General features: G+C 47.2%; 1 protein-coding gene across 7 annotated transcripts in view; it reads right to left on the bottom strand.

Moving 5' to 3' along the window:
* MAP7D1 (MAP7 domain containing 1) overlaps positions 1-21484 on the bottom strand; it is a 56281-nt gene continuing 34797 nt past the window's right edge. For 2 of the 7 annotated variants that reach the window (XM_053398869.1, XM_053398876.1), the window contains exons 4-18: positions 20748-20914; positions 19508-19622; positions 15125-15235; positions 11368-11490; positions 9513-9658; positions 9205-9326; positions 8244-8503; positions 7234-7420; positions 5326-5506; positions 4348-4452; positions 4011-4064; positions 2994-3057; positions 2456-2564; positions 1303-1505; positions 1-825 (exon numbers count right to left, since the gene is read on the bottom strand). In XM_053398869.1, the coding sequence (XP_053254844.1) occupies positions 815-825; positions 1303-1505; positions 2456-2564; positions 2994-3057; positions 4011-4064; positions 4348-4452; positions 5326-5506; positions 7234-7420; positions 8244-8503; positions 9205-9326; positions 9513-9658; positions 11368-11490; positions 15125-15235; positions 19508-19622; positions 20748-20914 (1958 nt within the window). In that variant the 3' untranslated portion in view covers positions 1-814. The remainder of the gene's footprint in view (positions 826-1302; positions 1506-2455; positions 2565-2993; positions 3058-4010; positions 4065-4347; positions 4453-5325; positions 5507-7233; positions 7421-8243; positions 8504-9204; positions 9327-9512; positions 9659-11367; positions 11491-15124; positions 15236-19507; positions 19623-20747; positions 20915-21484) is intronic. The other 5 variants (XM_053398873.1, XM_053398872.1, XM_053398871.1 and 2 more) reach the window with 5 other exon arrangements.

The raw sequence follows: 21484 nt of genomic DNA, 5'->3' as shown, positions 1-21484 counted from the left end.
TCACCTGCCATTTCTCCATTTTATTGTCCACAAAAGGTTGTTCAGATGCATAATACTGTCACAATGACTCTGAGCGAAACACAGCCCCAGCCATCGCACACACGAAACACATACACACACAGAAACAGCAGCACCCAAGAAAAGCACAGTGTGTAGGACAACGGCAGTTGTTGAGTGGCTAATGGTGCACACACACACACACACACACACACACACACACACACACACAATCCTGCAGGTATTCTGGCTGGGACCAATAGTGAGGGTTTAAATTAGAAATCTAGACGCTTTCCATTGGCTGTAACAGGCAGACACACACACACATACTCACACTCTTGCACACAGACCCCAACCGTGTACAAGGGATCCAATCTCCCCTGCCATGACTCAGCCCACATTTAAAAAAAGTAACCCACCAAAGGCATCTCCCATGAATACATGTTTTGGGGCAGCGATACCACAGAGGTAACTGCTTGCGTAATCCCATGCTAACACTGAAGTTTATGTACATTATTAACATCCTTTGTACCCAGCCAGTTAAATAACTATGTGATTATATCGTCTGGGATGAGCTATGGGTTGAGGGTCAGTCTGATAAGGTGCATATTAAAAAAATAATCATAATCATAAAATGAGAACAGTAAGAGAAAAGAGAAGAGTCCGTGCGGCTGGGCCGCCCCCAGCCTGGCTCCTGACACCTCCTCGATCCTTGCAGGTTGGGGAGCCTTGGGCTGATCTTCTGGTTAGAGCTAGCCTGGAGTTGGCACCTTGTTTGCACCCATCCTTTGGGGTGGGGGAGGGTGGCGTCGCTGCTTTACAGAACCTCTGCAGGAGAGAAAGAAGTTAAAAAGGGATCAGAGAGACTTGGAAGAGCTACAGAGGATCTTCTAGCCTGCCTCCTGCCTCAAAAAAAAAAAAAAAAAAAATCGGCCAAAACCAGCAGCTTAGCTCCTGCCATTTAGGAACTGATTATGGCTTTTCACAAGCACCAATTAGCCTTGGCTTCTGGAGTCAGTGTAACAGGCAATGCTGCGTTAGGTGGACAATGTTTACCACGATGCCAGCTTCAACGGTTATGTGCTAATTCACAAATCCCTGAACAACTTGGGCCCATGGGACCTTAAGGGCCGTTTGATCCCAATAAAAGTTCACATCCTCTGCACTGACTTCTAGACCATTTGCCTGCCTGCCACTGCCTCTATTTAGGGCATTTGATGGGCAATTTTTTTGCATATGAAGCACGCCCTTTAACTTGCTTAAAGCTCCTGAACTTTGCTGGACAAAGAAGGGGCAGCCCCTCACCTGTGATCTGTGGGGGCTTTGCTACCGCCTTGCTGAGGAAGGGCTCCTTGTTGGCAAAAGGCAGGATGGGCTCGCCAGCCATGCTCAGCCCGGGGCTCACGGGGTGCTCCCGCCCGCTGGGCTCCTTGGGGGAGGAAAAGCCGTTCTCGTGCTTGCTGGGCTGCAGGCCATTCACCAGGGACAGGGCAGGAGCCACAGGACAGCTGCAACCAAAAGAGAGGAGAGGGTGTCAAATGGAGATGTGGCAAGCAAAGGCCTGTCTCAAAGAGGGAAGAAGAAAGCAAGGGGGGGTGGCAGTGTACAACAAAAAAAGAAAATCCTGTACCACAGAGAGTGGAAAACTGCAATCAAAATCAAGCCCTCGTCAAGTCGCATACACTGCACAATCTGCTCTGCTCCTGGTAAGACACACACACACAGACGCACTCACTCTCCATCTGGGTTCTGAGATTACACCAAGCACTGTCCACTTCTTTTTGGCCTATCTGCAACCATAAGGACTAGTAACCTGCTTTTTTTTAAAGGAAAGTATTCAGAATTGTGTATTCTGAATAAAGCATTCAGTAATGGGCAGAATATGCAGACACTGCACCATGGGAAAAGCACAACAACTCGTACAAATGTTTGTCCCCACTGGAATTTCCTAGGCGCGACCATGTGAGAATGTCTAGTCTTAAGGCTAGTTACCCCAGATAAAGGTTCTGGTGATCCAAAGAATGTTGGTCTTGTTGTCTGTGTTACAATAAACTACCCTTTCCCAACCTAGTGCCCTCTAGTTGTTTCGGATTGCAATTCCCATCAGCCTGCTGAAGAGAATTGTAGCCCAAAACGTATTGGGCGAGGCTATAATAAACCATCTTCTGGCAATGTGTTTAAAATCCCTCCCTGTTCTGCTTCCCACAAACTCCACAGGTCACACAACCGTGATGAAGAAGGACAGGAAGCCCTGGGGAAGAGTAGCACTATAGATGCTTCTCCTACCCCTGGTGGTCCTTCGCACATGAGATCCCCTCTTCCCCAGGCCTGCCATGTACACATTCCTTCATTTTGGTGTAGGAAAGATCTCAGGGAAGTAGCAACTATGCTGCTCCTGTAACAGAGGAACTGGCACCAACTTGAGCTAAGAACACGTCACTCCTGCTGTAGATGGTACCTGTGCTGGGTCCCCTCAGGGACTGGCCCCTTGCGACCGGCTGGACTTGACGCCTGCATCTCGGGCAGCTCCTCTTCCTTGGGAAGGCTTCCAGGGCGCTTTTCTCCATCTGGGAATGTAGGAAAAGAGGTTGTTACAGGCTACAAGAGGCCTTTGAATCCAGGGACAGAGACCTCAGCCATGCAACCCTCTGAGGCAGCCTCAGGCTTCAACTCGTTTGCTACAAACCTTTTCAATTGCTTGGAAGTGCTACAAAGACTTCCTTGGTCAAGTTATGCCCTCTTCCTGGTCAAGCCCATCTCACTGTCTGTGTCCAGATGCTTGCAAGTCAGGTCTTTGCTACCTGTGACTGCAGCTCCCTCTCCGTGACTATTTGTTATGGACACAACCTGGACAAAAGTATAGCTGACTAGAGAATGGGCAATATCCTGGAGTTAGAACCTGGATTCAGAACTGCAGGGGGCCAGATTCCAAAACCATCCTGTGATCCTGCCCTTTCATAATTAGCAGAGCATCCGGTACAAGGGGTGGTTCTCACCTGTGTCTGCCTCGCCCTCTTGTTTCCCTTCCTTCCCATTCACATGTTTCTTGTTGTCTTTCTTCTGCAAAAACAAATGCCAACAGTTAAATTTGCCTGATTCTCCAGGCAGTAAGAGGGAGAAAATCTGTTACTGTATTTGTTCATGGATAGGGATAAATACACTACATATAAGGTTCCTGTGTTGTTTTAGCAGCTCAAAGGATCAGATGTAATTTCACTGTACAACATGGAGCAGGGGGGTCCTGCATGCTGGAGACCAACAATGCTAAAATGTACTTCTAGTGAAATGTACTTCTAACTAAATTTAACTCTGAGTAGACCCTATGAAATAAATGGAACTAAGTTAGTCATGTGCAATAGATTACAATGGGGTACTCTGAGGACCTGCTCTGGCTACAGCCCACACTGGCTTTGTATTTTTGTGATGAACAAATAAATCTGACTGATTGACTACTGTACTGTCATCCTGTCCCAGAGGCCACGGAGAGAGCAGGTCTGGAACAAGCACACTGGAGAAGTTAAGCTTGGCCCGTTTTGTTTCCTGGGGTAGAAGTAGGCTCGCCTTGCTTTCCAGGAGGTCCTGCAAAGGTCCCTGGGATGAAGAGCTCAAGGGCCCAGAGAGTTTCTGACCATGAGATGGCAGATTATGGGTTGCACTGAGGTCAGATCCGAAAAGCCCTCCTGCAAAAGTACCATAGAAACACACAGAGGTGTTGTGCAAGAGCAGTTGATGTATCATTAATAATGAGGGCTGCCAACTGCATGTTCTGCTTCAGGTACCAGCAAACAGTGGCTCACCACCTGCTTAAGGGCAAGCCAGCCCTAGGGCATGGGGTATGAAGGCACCTGAGGCTTTGCTGAAGTTAAGCAGGTCAAGGTCTGGTCAGTGCTTGGATGGGGGACCTTGTGAGAACCACACGTATGCAGCCTTGGGGGTCCATGATGGAAGAACGGCAAGACATAAATTAAATAAAAAGACGTCATCCCTGACCCGTTTTCTGAAGAATGACTCACCTTGGCATCAGCTCCATCTGCTTTTCGTGTCCTCTTCATTATCTCCTCCAACCGCTGCAGAGAGAAAGAGGAGGAAGAAGGTTGTCAGACATTATCCCTGTTCACAGACAAACATTTGCCACTTTCTCAGTCATGGGTGCCAACTGGGAGTGGGAGGAAGCAGTGCAAGCCTTTGCTTGTGGTGTACAAGTGATCACTTTGCATTTTGCAATTGTGCAGGACCGGCCCTACCATTGGGCAAAGTGAGACAGCTGCCTTCTCTCTTTCTTCCACCTAGCCAGACAATCTGGGCTGTTCAGTCACCCCCACACACCCCTGCAGAGAAAGGCACACCCACCTTCTTCCGCTCCAGCCGCTCTTGTTCTTCCCGCTGGAAATGCTTTTCACGCTCCACCCGCTGGCGCTCAGCCTCCTCGCGTGCACGGGCCTCTGCTTCCTCCCTCTGAAGCCAACAGGAGAAGTTCATACATTTGGGGGAAGTCAAAACAAATCATGCAACCTGAATTTGCTGGTTAAATCACAGCAAGTGTGTACACTTCAATCACGCCTATCCTAATTTGCTTGCCAGGGACATGGGGCTCAACACGGTAATCAAAGAGAGAAATTGCAGGGACCCACTCCCCTAAATTCATAGGGAATCAAAACGTAATTTCCACCCAAGAAAATGTAACCAGTTGCTACCACTAGATGGCAGTGCTTCTCCATCCTGTCTGGTTCCCTAAAATGCCCCCAAGTGCCTGAAAGCACCCTCTCCCTTGAAAAGCACACGAACCCTGCATTACAGCCCCAGTCCAAGACATTCTGTCATCTGAGGCAAAAACATCCACACACTCACACAATTTCATGTACCAAGTATAACCAGACTGGCACTTGAGCCTTAGGGTGCCTTTAACATGGTATTATTTTGCTGGAGAGATTCAAGCAAAGACCATAAAATTTAGGTTTACACAATCAAAGTGCCCCATAGCAGTCTGTGGCCTAGCATAGGAGGTGCAGCACAGGCTGCATGATGCCTTGCTCTCCAACATCTTGCCAACCCCTGCCTGCCCTCCAGCGTTTGCCACCTGAGGCAGCCATCTCAGTTTTCCCAATGATAGGGCCACCCCTGATCTACCGTAGACCGGACCATTGGTCCATTTAGCTTAGTACTGTATACACTGACAGGCAGTGGCTCTCCAGGACTTCAGACAGGGTCTCTCCCGTCCCTACCTAGAGGTAATTTTTTAACTGTAAGTTTTAAAAACTGTTTAAAACTGTTTTATATTGTTTCTTGCAGTCCCTGAGAAGCAGCAAATAAAAACCCCAGCAAACACACTTGTTTCTGCAGCCGTTCTTGCTCTTCCTGCTCAGCTCGGGCCCGATCCTGGGCCTCACGCTCCTCCTGCTGGGCCCGCTCCTCCTCCTGCTGCCGCCGCTCCTCCTCCAACCTGGCGAGCTCAGCCTGTTGCTGTAGCCGATCTTTGGCATCCTGCTGAGCCTGCTCCTCTGCTAGGCGCCTAAGGGTACCAAACACCACCATTACAACAGCTGCTTCGGGCCTATCCACCCTCCCACTTCCACGGGGAGAACATAGGAAGTTGCCTTATATGGAGTCTGGCCACTGGTCCACTTAGCTTAGTATATTGTTTACACCAGGGCTGGCCCAAGACATTTTGACACCTGAGGCGAACCACAAAATGGCACCTTCCTCCCCGCCAGGGAAAAAGGGGTGAGTGAAGATCTACATCAGAAACAAGGGGGGTGGGGGAGAAAGATCTACATTGGTATCTGCTGCCTTTCTGGATCACGCTGCCTAAGGCAGTTGCTTCGCTTTGCCTCATGGGTGGGCCGGCCCTGGTTTGCACTGATGGATAGTGGCTTTCCAGGATTTCAGATGAGCTCTCTCCCAGCCTTACCTAGGGATACCGGATATTGAACCCGAGATCTGTATGAAAAGCAGGTGTTCTGCCCTTCAGCCCTTCCTCTATACTGGGGGGAAAGCACAAAAAATGGGATTTGATATTATGTTAAGACTGGGCTGCCTGGAAGCCACATCCCCCGCTCTGGGAATATTTTGCCCTAATTCCAGAGATCTGGACAATGATGGAATATACACGTGATCAAATGCACTGCGTTATTATCATTCAAGGGCCTGAAAACAGGTTTGCAAGCTAAACACAAGTGAAACATCTCTCAGGATTCTCAGTGTGCCCCCTTCAAGAGTTGGAGGGTGGCAATAAGAGAACAAGCCTTTTCTGTCGAAGCCCCACCCCTTCCCCCGATTATGGAATGATCTCTGCAGGGAGGTTTCCCTGGCACATATTTATTTAATCACAGGCATCTGGAGAACAATAATGATTTTGGCTTTCAGTAGCTATTTTGTGGTGTTGACATTTGTTTTGAAGAGGTGTGGCTATATTTGCTTTTAATTGGATGGACACTTTTAGTAAATTTGCATTATTTTACAGGATAGATTGCCATTGCTTGTACTTGAAGGTTTTACAGTGGTACCTCTGGTTAAGTACTTAATTCGTTCCAGAGGTCCGTTCTCAACCTGGAACTGTTCTTCACCTGAAGCACCACTTTAGCTAATGGGGCCTCCCACTGCTGCCGCGCCGCCGGAGCACGATTTCTGTTCTCATCCTGAAGCAAAGTTCTTAACCCGAGGTAATATTTCTGGGTTAGCGGAGTCTGTAACCTGAAGCGTATGTAACCTGAAGCGTATGTAACCCGAGGTACCACTGTATTTCTCTTTCTGCAAGTTGTTTTAGAGCTTCCTTTGGTTGTGGGATGCCAATGAACAAATTTAATAAAGCTAAACCAAAGCCCTCACTCAACCTGTTGCATGTGCCCTGTGCACAACATGAATCCAAATTCTCTACTGAAAACCCCTAAATGATTTGCCAAGAAAGCCCACATCTTGCAGCCTAATGGAGATGCTTGCATTTATTTATTTATTCTGCTTCCCTTTCCCCCTCAAAAGAAACTGAAATCTTTAAACAAGAACTTGGTAGAGAGTGAAGAGGCAACAACGTGAAGACCAAAAGACTGGTGGGTTGTGGGGACAACATGCCAGCAAAACATTGCCTCCAAGGAAAGTGGGGGGTCTTATGCCTCTTACGCCTCAGCTTCATCTGGGATTCTAGGATTTCACCAGCTTTATGCTCCACCTGCACAATGAACATCATAAGGTCTAGAAATCTGAATGTCTAAATGGCTGATCAATCTCAACCCAGGGACTCACCGCTTCTGCTCCTCCTGCTCCCTGCGCTCTTGCTCCTCTCGTTCCCGCTGCTCCCGTGCCTGGCGCCGTTTCTCAGCCAGGAGCCGGGCAGCTTCCTCTCGGTCTGTGGTGCCTGCCATGGGCTTGCCTGGAGTTGGAGGAGGAGGAGCTGGCACTGGACTCGCAGCCCCAGAGGGAGCGGCAGCATCTGCAGAGCCCCAAACACATTGTCATCGTCACTGAATTTGAATTTATGTACTGTTCAGTGGCAGAGAAGGCTTCTAGGCAGTTTACAAAGCATGAAAGCCAGCTACACAATAACTAAAAACAGAAACATTCATAATTAAAATACACAACGGATAAAACATTACAATTAATTGTTGGTGGTGTTCCCACTGGGAAGCTGCCCGGCTGGCTGTGAAATGCAACACAGGGCCTTCTTGGTGGTGCTTCCCAGGTAGTATGCCTCCTTTTAGGAGGAATTTAAAAACATTTCTGTTTACTCAAGCAATGGATGGCTGAAAGACCTGTCCCTGGCAACCCTGAAATTATTAGTTTTGAGAGGAGGTGATGGTTTTTAGGAGGTTTCACCTGGTTTTAGAAGGCTCTTTAAACACTTTTTAGAAGTTTTAAGTGTATTGTTTTAGTACTGACATATTTGCCACTCTGGGCTCCTTTGGAGGAAGGGCAGGATATAAATTTTACTTGCTATGAAAACATTTGTAATAAACAATAAAAACACCAGTAGTTAAGATATGCCATAAATCAATCTTATTTAAAACAACACAGCAATTGAAACAGGACTTGTTTAAGGGACCAAGGAAATGCCAGTGTCTTTTCAAATGTCAGCAGAATACCAATATGTGGTTAGAACACTTCCCTAAGAAGAGGAGAAAACCGTCACTCAAAATCCCTCCACAATGGAGACCAAGATATTGCTCCGGAGAACTAAGACATTTTATAGCATGCTAGAGGCCATTCTCCTGGAGACACACAAGGTTTGCCCTACACTCCAGCCTGTAAGGCCTCACCTTGTGCTGTTTCGCTGCTCCCCGTGACCTTGGGGGTCTCACTTGGAGCTGGAGAGGCTGACCCTCGTTCCTTCTGCTCATCCTTGCGTTCACGGACCTTTGGCTGCCCATCGTGCTCCCTGCGAGGCCGCACTTTGGGTGAGGACTGAGCGCTGCGATTCAGGCCTGCCCGATGTGGAGAACCAGGGCCTGTGCTAGGTGAGGCTGGGCGTTGCTTGGCAACAGCTGGAGATGCAGGCCTGGGCTTGGGGCCTGGGCTGCTGGAACACAAATACACACAGTCAGATGGGAAAGGAAAAGCTGCTGCACCTTACCAGCCAACCAGCACTGTCCTGCTGACCTGATGCCAGGCTAGGCCCAAATTACCAAGAACCAGTGAGGGCAAATGTAAACTTATTCCTAGTTCACTCAGTATGTGGCCACAGCCTAACAGCAGAACTGGGGAAGCTTTTTTTAGCTTGGGGACCACATTCCCTCATGCGTTGCCTTCCAGCCAGGTGCCCCATGCCAGTGGCAGTGGGACAATGGGTGTGATTCTAGTAGGCCACCCAAAAAAGTCAAGAGGTGTCTATACTGTCCATCTATCCATCCATCCAAGCAAGCAAGAGCCATTGTTAAATGTCAAGAATAAAGTCAAGCCCAGCAGAAGAACAGGAGGGGAGTGTGGACCATGGCTAGTCAGTGGTGTGGCCTGAGGAGGAGGCTGAGTTGGAGAATAGTCTCAAGGGCCACACAGAGAGGTCTGGAGGGCAGCATTTGGCTCCTGAGCCTGAGGTTCCCCGTGCCTAATAAAAGGTAACCACGGCTACTGTCCTGATGTTCCTGAGGATAGGTAGGGAACAGCACCGCTGCAAAGCCTGATGCAGAGAGCCCTGCTTGGCAGTGCTAAACTAAGATCTGCCAAATCTCAAGTGAAGATGGAGTAACAGAACCACACACACACCCTAGGAGCTCCTCCTACCTGTTCTCAGGTGTGTGCGGCTGGCGAGGCTGGGATGACGGCATAGACTTGCGTTTGCGAAGCGCTAGGGCGTTTTTCTCTTGGGCGTTTTCCCGATCTTTATCCTTCTTCTCCTTCTTTTTCTGAGGATGTGAGGCAGGGTAGAGGGAGTGGGAGATTGGTAGAAGCACCAACAAAGACAACGACAGTCAGGCCCAAATACAAAATGTTCAAAGAGCATCCTATGTCACAGACATGGGCATAGGCAGCTCATCAGTGGTGGGGATGTGGGGGAGAGAGAGAGAGGGAAAGAGCACACAGTCACTCACAGGGGAGGCCTCAGCCTTGCGCCGGGGTGTCACATCAGGGCTGCTGGTTGCCGGCCGCCGTCGCTCTGAGCAGCGATGATGCAGGCGCTGGTTGTTGCAGGGGCTGAGGGGGCTGGCAGAGGCTGAGCGGGGGCACACAGGTACTGCTGGGACAGGAGAGAGAGAGGGGTTATCAATAGGCCAGCCAGAAAGCAGAGCACAAGAAGGCCCAAGAGTATTTTATTTATTTAGAATGATTTATGAACTGCTTAATCACAAAGCGCACTAAGAGAAATACATAATACAACTGTAGATAAAGCACAGCTGATACCCACAAACATATACCCGCAAACACACAAAACAAACACATAGAAGTAAATTGTGTGCCTGGGATGGCTGCTGAAATAAAAATAAGTTTTCAGCAGGCATCTAAAACAATAGAATGTGGGACACTAGGCAGGGAGTTCCAAAGCACAGGTGCTGTCCCACTGAAAGATAAAACTATTTGCAAATAGAAGTCTGTAAATAAAATCTGACAATACAGAGATACTACTTTGTTCCCACTCACAACCTTTACAGACAATGGGTGGATCTAGACCCATGGGGCAGGGGGACGGGACACACACCCTATAAATAACTCAGAAATTAGATCATTGTAACAAAAGAAGAAAACCTCTCTGGAAAATCATGTTTCAAAATTTCCTGCTCTCTGGAGCCATCTGGTGTTGCATGTTTATAGTGCATTCAAATCACTGTTTCTTTACTAATGTAGCTGAGTCCAATGTACTGAAAACAGGGCAAGCTAAGCATAATCAGCATTCCTTAATTTTGCTTCTAAAATATCTCATTTGGAAATACGAAGTACTAATACAGCTGCTTTAGAAATATTGATGAAACATGCTAAATTCATCTGGCTGATACCCTTCATTACGCTACTGTTTTATCCTTTTATTTTGTTTTAATTAATGATGTTCTGTTCCTGCTTTCAAATTGTAAGCCACATGGAGGTTGCTTTAAAAAGGGGGGGGGGAGTTGGGATACAAGTTTTGTAAATGAATAAAGATGAGAGTTGAGTGCAAACAAATGAAATGCTAGTTGTCTTTCATACTCATTTGGCACAATGGTTAGAAGAAGAAGAAGAAGAGTTTGGATTTGATATCCCGCCTTTCACTCCCTTTAAGGAGTCTCAAAGCGGCTAACATTCTCCTTTCCCTTCCTCCCCCACAACAAACACTCTGTGAGGTGAGTGGGGCTGAGAGACTTCAAAGAAGTATGACTGGCCCAAGGTCACCCAGCAGCTGCATGTGGAGGAGCGGAGACGCGAACCCGGTTACCCAGATTACGTGACTACCGCTCTTAACCACTACACCACACTGGCTCTACTACTACTACACTTAGTAGTAAAAGGGTGCTTCTTTCCCCCACCAATTAAATGGGGCGAAAGGGAGGGGTTACATGCTTATAGGAAGAGGGTGGAGGATTCAAAGTGTGGGACTTACGAAGGGGTTTAGCAGAACAGCAAAGGTGCTGCATCAAGGCCAGCTCTACCATTAGGCAGAGTGAGGCAGCTGCCTCAGGCAGCGGATTTTAGGTGTCACAAATATCATTAAATTATGTAATTTATCACTGTCGTTGTTGTTGTTTCTGCCCGTGTTGAGAGAGAGGCTTGGCTGGTCTTTGGGGTATAAATCACCTTGACTTGGTTGGTGGGTGAGTGAGTGGTGTCATTTGCTCTTCTACCTCAGGCAGCAAAATGTCTTGGGCCAGCACTGGCAAAAAAGAACTATCCCCACCCAGTAGCAATAGTGTTGAACCATAGATGGGACAAGTCCTCCCCCTCAATAGCATTTCAGTTCCCTCATCTGCTCCCACTTACCCTGGTCTTTGCCGTTGCCGGCAAGTGTCACAGCACTCCGGCTGCGTGCCAAGAAAGACAGTGTTGGCGTCATGAGTCGGTCCACGATGCTGCTCTCCCAGGGGCTGAGCTGGAGGCTACGATCTGGTGGGGGAAAGGGAGACAGAATGCTCCTAGTTAGGCCAAGACCTGCTAGTTCTGTTAGGGTGTGAAACCTAAGACGCTGGCAAGTTAGCAATGTCATGTGACTTTAAGTAGTCAAGCTTGTTAAGTTGTTAAGTTGCTCAGTATATAAAGAGTGTTTGTTTTCTCTGCCTGTGGGGCGTGAAGCAAAAACGTCTGAAAGCTCCGGAGGTGTTTCTGTTATCTTTCTGCAATAAACCTGTCTTTGGAAAGACAGGCTTCCCTGTGTTGTTATTTCTTTGCTGCTGAGACTTTGAAGCTTGTACTGCAACAAGAATCTCTGCACTGGACTTAATTAAAGCTCTGCAAAGAGAACTGTTGCTGGTGGCGCAGCGGAAGCGTTTACTGGACCAGTACACAGACTCTCTTAAGTTCCAGTTTCAACAACTCTGCAAGGCCCAGCTTCAGCCTCCAGCTTTCAGTTTTCAGTTGAGGGGAGTCTTGGTGCCATTTCGTTGTTTGCTTCCCGGTGACTTCCAAACAAGGCACAAACTCCGGAATCACTTTCTCCTCAAAAGTAGGCCAGGGACCAAGCCTACCTAATACAAGGCATTTTGTCTCCTAAGCAATATGCAGGACTGGTCGCAGAGGAACAGTTCAGAAGGGAGAAAGGTGTCTGCCAGATGCAGGGCTTGTACTTCGGTCCACTTGGTTGAGAAACTAACCAAAGCCATTCCTCCCCGCCCCCGAGGAGTAAAAGGATTCTGCAGTGACTCTGCAGTGACAAGTTGACTTTCTGGGCAAGGAAAACGATTTAGCAAACAATATTGACACATATTAAGATTTGGACCAGGAGCACCTGATAAAGTCTTCAGTGCACGGATTGAGCCAGTAGGCAGCAAGTCACAATATTGACAAATGTGATATTTGCAGTATCAAAGAGGGGGAGGAAGCAAAAGGTATGTAGCTTAAGTATGGGCATGACATGTCCCACAATGGGGCTCAAGCACATTCCAGAAAGAAATACTTATTTTCAATGGTCACAGTTGGGCAGATTTTTAATTCACTTTAAATAATACCACATAACTTTATTTTGTAGGGTATTTCATCTTTGTGTTGTCAGATATTGTAGGAATTGCTTCCTGTACCAAGCATACAGCATAACATGTGTGTTGTTTTTTTAAAAAAGATTATATAAAATCAGATAAAATAGAGACACTTCTCAACGATCACTTGGAACAGAGGAATTTGGGGTTGGGGTAGAGAGGAGTAACAAATAACACAAATATATTTTTCAAAGCCTTGAATGGGATGCTACTCTTCTCTGGGTAAAGCCCCATCTCCGCAGGTGGGGGTGGGGGGCACCACCCAACCCTACATTCCACATGGACAATCCCTCTGAGGCTAATGGTTCTCTTTGCAGGCCCCTCTTGACTCAGACACAGGCCTCTCCCCAATCTGCTGTTCACTTAGCCTCTTCCGGAATCTTGTTCAGATGGCCAGGGTATTTTTAATCATCACTAAGCAACTAGGAAACAAAACAACTAGGGGAGAAAATACTATCCTTTGCAGCACAGAGAGAAAGAGAGAGACTTGGGAAGGGCGTAGAAAGAGCAGTAAGTGGAGCAAGTATATCTCAGCACTGTGTCCAAGATCAGTGGCAAGTCAGCTCTCTCTCTCTCTCTCTCTCTCTCTCTCTCTCTCTTTCTCTGTGTGTGTGTGTGTATGTGTGTTCAAGAGGTTCTTCTGCAGAGGGCACTGGTGGTCAGGTATGCTTGTTTTGCACGGACTCATTCCTGACATCTCCAGCTAAAAGTTCATTGGGGTGGAAAGGCTCAGGTAACTGCCCAACCTCTAGCTGAGACCTTGGGGAGCCAGTGGCACTCACACTTGGCATTACTGAGATAAAATAGACAAGCCTTCTCCAACCCGGTGCCCTCCAGATGTTTTGGACTACAAATTCCATCAGCCCCAGACAGCACTTCTGTGCCACAAGCTAATCAGGCAGGCTATTGAAAAGCCCTAGTTTCTTGACCTCAGCCCAACCCACCTGATCTGAAATATGGGGACAATAATGTCACCCTGCCTCTCAAGTGTCTTGTAAGGACAACTGTGATAGTATGCATGAACCATTTTGAATACTCAGAAAGCACTATATGAAAACCAGCTTTCTTAACTGTTCCCCTTGTCAGCAAGCAAGAATCCGGATGGCTCAATGCCACAGATGTCCCAACACCTGGTTAGCATCTCCACCTCCATCCATATTACCCATCCTCAATTCTGGCTTCTTCCATCTCAACCACTTTCCCCCCAATCTGACCTAGATTGTGTGGCCACTGACCATGATAGCTGGACATCCTACACCTGGATCCTACACAGGGTCTCCATCCCTGATGCAGGAACACCTAGATTATGGAACACTCTCCCCATGAACACCTGCCTGGCTCCATCCTTGCTTGCCTTTCAAAGGGTAGGATTTAAACTGATAAAAAAATGGAAGGCTGACAGGCAGGAAGGAAGAATCATTCAGACCAGGGCTGGTTATTTTATCTGGCGTCAAACCTAGGATTAGCTATAGGAAATAGGAAAGGAGTGACTAATATGGCAAGAATATAGCTGAAAAGCAAGTGTTCAAGTAACAGCCCTTACAATGTAGTCCAATGTTAATATTGCAGGTTGAAGTTAGGCTGAAGTGAAGAGTAATAACAGTTTAGAACAACCTTGGAGAGTAGACCAGCGTTAGTAATGCAGCATAGGGGCTGGGCTGTGAAAGTATCACATTGATATTGCAGGTTAAAATGTGCAACCTAATGTTGCATAAGAGGTAGATCTGAGCACGTTCCCTACTCAGACCCTGTCCCAGCCCAAATCCAGCACCTGGCTGCCTTGTGCCCCATCGTCTTGCATGGAGCCTGGCACCAAGGCACTTACTGTGTGTTCTCTGGGAAAAGCGAGTTTGTTAAACCACTCTGGGAACTGTATATCCTAACAACTCTCAGCACGCTTAACGAACTACAGTTCCCATGATTATTTGGGGCAGTGGTTTGTTTCCTCAGAATCAGAGTTAGTTGCAGGAAGTCCAGAACGAGAATCTTCCCCGCACACGACTTGGTCCAACCTCTGCTTGAAGACCGCCAGCGAGGGAGAGCCCACCAACCCTATTTTATCTAGACCATTGGTTCCATTGTCAAATGGCTCTTATTACTGTCATCATCTTTCTCCTAATGTTCAGCCACAATCTCTTCTTCTCCTCCTTCTCCACATACTGCAGTTATGTGGGCACAACAGGGTCTCTGATATCACTGTGCCTATCACCCAGATCTACCCGTTTACTTTCCCTATTGCATACCCTGCCGTTCAGGATCTATGTTCACAAAGGAGGACTATAAACTTGCATGTAAAAAAGGATTAAAGCTGAGGTCCTTACAATGCTGAATTTTTTGCTGAATACCAAATTCTGTACTTCTGTGCTTGGGCGGAATTGCTACTCAAACTCTTATGGTGTTATAGGTATCTTAAAAAATAATAATAATTGCTTTAAATGTGTTCGCCAGCCCTTGGCCAATGGGATAGGAATGGATACAGGTTTTAAATCAGTATCGCCCCTTGCCCTCCCTCACCCTGGCACTGCTGGGTGCCCCAAGGGGTCTCTTACTTCTACTGGGCGAGTTCCAGAGAGTGGCGGAAGATTTGGAGAGGCGCTTGTTGATTATAGAGTCCACATGTTTGGGGAGATTTACGGCAGAGAGGGAGCACCTGCCCGCACCTACGAGAGGGAAAAGACACACGGGTGTTAAGGGCGGTGGGGGTGGGAAGTGGAGGACATGCTAGCATGCAGCGGCAGAGGGCAAAAGGGCATGCATTGGAAGGAGCAGGAAAGGAACGGAGACATTTGGTGGAGGGGTTTCGGAGTGTGGTGCTTGGTTCGCCAGCCTGCACCATCTTGTGTCATGTCTGCAAGGGTACAAGACCAGCACCACCTGTTCTCGTGCTGATCCACAGCACAACCACACCTTGTTCAATGGCATGCCAAGGCTCAGCCTGACACAAGGAGGGTTGGCACATTCACTGCCTGAGAGTATACAGCTCCAGGAAAGCAGTACATCCTGGGTTTTGTGAAACAAAAACACCCTGTTTGGTAAGATATAAAGAGCCTAGTACCCTTTCCTTCTACATCCAAAGCAGAAAGTTCAGGCACCGATTCATAGCCTGCTCCTGCTGCACTTTTATCAAAATCAGGTCCCATCAAGCAGCCATGATTAGTACATATAGGCTGGGACCTTAGTAGCAGATTTTAAATACCAGGTTCCTGGCATCCCTGAACACTGGTTTCATATGAAACATTTCCATTATCACAGTGAATACAAGATGGAGGCCAGACTGTGGTACAGAAAATAGCTGTGCCCAACCACAGGTGTGTCCCTCTTCAGGCTCAGACACCAAACAACAAACTGGGCTGAAAACAATCAAGACGCTTCAAATCAGAACTATTAAGATGTTATAATAGTTCAGTAGATACTGGTAGTTAGTTTTTGCCTGGCCTTCCACTCCTGCCATCACCATCAGAAGCCCACCAGCCCATGTTCGCTGCCATGGCAACCAAGTCACCTGCCACTCAGTAGGCCTTTCATTGATTCTGGGGTAGGACAGAACTGATTAAAGCCTGATGCCAAAACATACAGGTTCAGATGCAATGTTAGTCATAGCTGAAATTAATGGATAAGATTAACTGTGGTCCAACAACTTTTGTTAAAAGCTAGTACTTTTTAAAGAGTTCACAGAGAGAGATGGCAAAGCCCTAGAGATGCAGGTGCCCCAGTTGGTTGAATTTTCTGAGGTAAACTGTAGAGGAAATTTTCCCCGAGGCAAATTTCTGACAAAGAGAGATTTCTATAGCATTTGGACATGCCCTCAGCAATTTGATAGGAGATAGAGGGAAATAAAAGAGTTTTTATCTGGGTATGTGAGATGGTTGTAGCTCATGATAGTAAAATATTAAGTTTGTTGCATAGTTCGCTTGAAGGAACTATGATGCAGCCCCATGAGAGAAAGTTCCACAACGACTTGTTTCCCCCTCTCACTCCTCTGGTAGCAGGGATGGAGAACCTGTGGCCCTCCAGATTTTGCTGAACTACAACTCCCCTCAGCTCCAGCACACATGGCTAGGGATTATGGAAATTATAGTTTAGCAAAATTTAGGGTTCCCCACACCTACCGTAACAGCTTATAATGAGTATCCTGAAGCTGTAAAATGCCTAAGATGCTGACTCAAACTCTTCTAGCTCTAGCGGGGGGAAACAGAGGAAGGAAAATATGTGATTTGTCCTCTTTTTGCAAAATGCAGTCCTCCCCGGTGAGAACAAAGCTCATATTTCAGACTGGCTGGAGCTCTAGATGGAAGCATTCCTCTAAGATCAGGTTCCCCAACCTTGGGTTCTCAGATCCTCTTGGAAAATATACCAGCCCCAGCCAGCACAGCCAATGACAAGGAAAGATGGGAGTTGCAAACTAGCAGCCTGTGGGACCCTAAAGTGGGAAGGTTGTCTCAGAAGGAGGGGATATGCCGCAACATTTTGTTGCAGGTCTCACTTGTCATAACAAACTGCAATTTGGAGAAGGTATAGCCCCTGCCCTGGAGGAAGAGCTGTCCTGTACAGAGTCACAGCACTAGGTGTAGATTACAGCTAGGGCACAATGAGAAGTCATTACAATCCACTGGAAAAGACATGCAGATGAGCAAGCTCTTAGCGAGTCACCATGAACTGTAACGGTTGTGGTCTTGGAGTAGGGGAGACAGGGTACTGATTCCCTGCTCAGCCACAAAAGTCACAAACAAGCAAATAAATAATGTTAAAAGAGGTACTTTAAACACATATAGAGTGTTCTGCCACCATTGTAACCACCCATCAACCAACCTCAGTCCATCTAGGACTAAGGGTAAGAACATCCAGGTTGAAGGGCAAGTTTCTCAGCAGGCATGAAACCTAGTACCTATAATTTCAGAAAGGTATTTAGCTATTTATTTAGACTAGTGACCTTTCCTACCTCAAAACCGAACACAGCTAATAAAATTTGAAATACTCTGTGATATCAAAACTATAAAAAGCAAAGGAAGCCAATTAAATAAATACACTACATTAATCCACATATACATAAAACCTCAAGTGAGACTCATAACCAGCCTAATGCCTGCGAAAATATTAGATCGTTTGGGTCTTTCTGAAAAGCCGAAGCGTTTGGGAACTTGTTTATGAGATTTCTTACCCGTCCTTCACCAGAAGGTCATAGAGTGGGTTACAGCAATAAAATATACTATAACATACACAAACACACACACACACACACACACAGTTAACAACTGTAAAACAAGAAATGTATCACATCAGTTAAAAACAGTTCTATATATAAAAAACAAAGCAACCATTCAAGAACAACTCCATGCACATGGTTGCATATGGAATTGTTTTTAAAAGTTTGCATTGTTTGAGGTTCCATTCATGAAAGAAAGATTCTTAGGGGTGCAACCAAACAGAGGAGGCCACAACTGTTGCCCTATAACCAAGTAAAAATATAGGACTTGGGAGGAGGGTCCCCAGTTCCTGATCAGAGGGCTTCTATAGGAAGAGGATCTCTCTTGAGAGGAGAGGAGACTGAGTTGTTTGTCAGGAAGTTCCCAGATTGAATTTTGCCCTTGCAATAAACTCACTGAGCTGACTTTAGGCAAGCCACTTCCTCTCTCCCAGCTAGGACAGTAACACTGAGCTACATAAGAAAGTAAAGCAAGCCCCACTGGATCAGGCCAAAGGTAATTCAAGTCCAGCATCTTGTTTCCCACAGCGACGGATCAGGTGCCTCCAAGAAGCCCACAAGCAGGCATGAATGCAACAGCCCTCTCCCCTAAGGTTTGTTTCCAGACTCTGGTACTCAGAGGTATACTGCCCCTGATCATGGGGGTTCCATTTAACAGCTGTCATGGCCAACAGACCTACCTTACAAGGGTGATATAAGGATTCCAAAACCATAATACATGTAAAGTGCTTCTGACACTCTAAAGTGCTTATAATGCTAATTAGGGGGAGGAGGTTTAGTCCCAGCCCACTCAGGACTTCAGAGTTCAAAACCAAACTGAGCACTGCAATAATCCAGAAGTATTACTAGCCCACAAACATTTTCACTTGCTTGCCTGTCCAGATATAGCTATGCTAATCACTCATGGCCCGGAAGAAAAAAACTGATTTTAGCAAAGTTTCACTGTCTGATTGCCTGGAGGGAATCGTTACTCACCACAGGTGACCAGGCAAGCTTTGATTATTGCCTTGTCTGCTGTCTGGAGGGAGCCCTGCTAAGCCTGCATAACAAACTGCATACTCTCTCGCAAGCTCTTCTCCACAACCATAAGGGCTCGAAACGATCTTCGATCACAAATCTTACCTTCTTGGGATGGAAAATTCCCCTGCAGATACTGAGCCCTTATATATTTGTGCCCTGAATTACAAAAAAAGGCTTGCACCTAAGCTTGTGCTGCCAGTGCCTGTGGACTAAATCAACTGAGCCAACAGCATCACGTGCCTCACTGCCCAGCCCCAAGAAGACCTGCGTTGTGTCACTCTCTTGTAAAACCTGATGTCCAGAAAATGCAAACAAGTGAGGAAACAGATGTGGGAGGTTCGGAATAGCAGGAGGCAAGGAAGGGGTGTCACCACACCAGCGCATCCAACACCATAGTTACCATGCCAGAGCATCCACTGGCTAGTGGCCCTACTGAACAGCAAGCTGCAAATACAAGGCCAGCTGCCCCCATGCAAAAAAGGGCTGGTTTGCAATCAATCTAATTACAAATCAGCATGCAAAGGCCCCTTCTTGATCAAGCGCATGCACGTGCAAAAGCACTGAGCCCCACTCTCCCCATGCTACCATTAGTGATCCTATCGAGCTCACTCTGGTCAGCCTACATGCGCTTATTTATTGGCTCCCCCCCCCAGTGGATGCATGTCTGTGCCCATACAAAGATGCACATGTGCCAAGTGTCTCCACTCACCATCCTTGTGAGCAGGGGAGCCCTGGTGCAGGGCACCAGCCCATGACCATCGGTGCTGCCGGATTTCAGCCCAGGTTTTCTTTGTTGAGCGCTGGATGGCAGCTTCATATCGCTCCTGATGAAGAAGGGGAAAGGGGAGGAGTCAGGAAGGACAGAGCCTCTGTCTGAATCCCTAGAGTGCTGCTGCCAGCCAGCATAGACAGTACTAAGCTAGGTGGACCATTGCTTTGACTGTATAAGGCAGCTGCCTATCCTGTAAAAACAAGCCTTGTACCATCTATGGGGCAGGGGGTGCTGTTGTGTGCAGAAGGCCCCTGGTTCAATCCCTGGCATCCCCATAGCATCTGACTGGCATCTGAATCCTGGGAAAGCCTCTGCCAGTCAGTGTAGGCCTGTAGGCAATACTGAGTGAGATGGACTAATAGTCTGACTGAAGATAAGGCAGCTTTCTACGTTCTGTGAGAGACACTAAACCTTCAATTGCCATTTCAGAGCCTTGGAGGTAAGGGTTTGGATGGAGTGAATAACAAAGGAGGAGACAAAAACCCTTCCCCAAGATCTCTAGGTGGATATGACATTGCTTGGTTTACCTTTTTGGAAAAGGTATTTCATAAGCAAAGTGGCCCCCCACCCACCCAGTGAAAAGTCCCTCTCCAAACCACAAACCACTAAAAGGCTCTGAAGGTGTCAAAATAATTAATTCAGATCTCTGGAGAATAGAATTATAACAGAGATATTTTGCTGCTTAATGCTGTTGGATTTTATTACTTAGAAAACACCGTTTTTCTGTATTATTATCATACTACAGTGGACCCTCCGGATATGAACTTAATTCATTCCAGGGGTCCGTTCGCACCCTGAAAATAATGTAAATTGAGGCACGCTTCTGTGCACACACACAGCACGATTGAGCGCTTCTGCGGATGCGCACGCCAAGAAATCTGGAAGTATACACTTCCAGGTTTGCCGTGGCCGTAACTCAAAGATTACGTATCCGGAGGGATACGTAGGTAGAGGTACGACTGTATTGGTTTTGTATTATTATTTTGAAGGGAGCTGTAGTCCAACATGCATTTGCAGAGCACCACAGGTTAATAGCTACCCTTGTCCTATGTAATTCCTTTTCCTGCTGCCTGGCAGTTGCACTGCAATCCACAGCTTCCTTCTTCATGTGCCTTGTTGCCGGCTCTCCTCCCCTCTGCCTGCCTCCCTTCCTGCTCCCAAGCCACCCCAAGCCCACCTTGTTCTTCTCCAGCTTTTGACGCTGGCGTTCCTCCAGCACAGCTCGCCGCTTCTCGGCACGAACCCGCTGCTCCTCCAGTCGCCGCCTCCGCTCCTCCAGTTGCTTTTCACGCAGCACCCGAGCCTTCTCCTCCTTCTCCAGCCACAGGACCCGCTTGGCAGCTACTGGGGCAAAGACCAAGGAATAAAGAGGGAGGAAAGTAGACAGAAGAGATAAAGCAATGTAGTGCATAGCCAGCCTTGTCTACACACACACACACACACACACACACACACACACACACACACAACAACTTCCTCACTCCTGGGACATATTACATTACAAGGAAACGGTGTGGTTTTCATTTCATCCAACAAGTCCCTTAGGCAGAGAGAAGGTGAGTATTTTGTGGATGTCTTGCAATCTGAATATATATCTGAAACAAACACTCTGCCACCTTCCTGCTTATAGCCAGATCCTTCCAGGAATCTTGCAATCCCAGCATGAAGGCAACAGCCTCCCCCCCCCCCCCCAATTAGCCCCATAGCACCTAATAGCCACTAACAGATCTTCTCCTCCATATAGTTGTCTAAAACGATATGGCCTCTTGTTCAGCTTTTAAAAACTATTTAAAATGAATGTACATTATTATCGCTTTTAGCTCGCCACCTAGGGAACATATAGCAGGCTGGATGCGGAGGGATGGAAATTCTGACACAGAATACAACAAAACAGTTCTTGCCAACCTGGCTCCC

Source organism: Podarcis raffonei, chromosome 8 (assembly GCF_027172205.1).
Source record: "Podarcis raffonei isolate rPodRaf1 chromosome 8, rPodRaf1.pri, whole genome shotgun sequence".
Classification (NCBI taxonomy): domain Eukaryota; kingdom Metazoa; phylum Chordata; class Lepidosauria; order Squamata; family Lacertidae; genus Podarcis; species Podarcis raffonei.
This window is presented reverse-complemented; position numbering and strand designations above follow the sequence as displayed.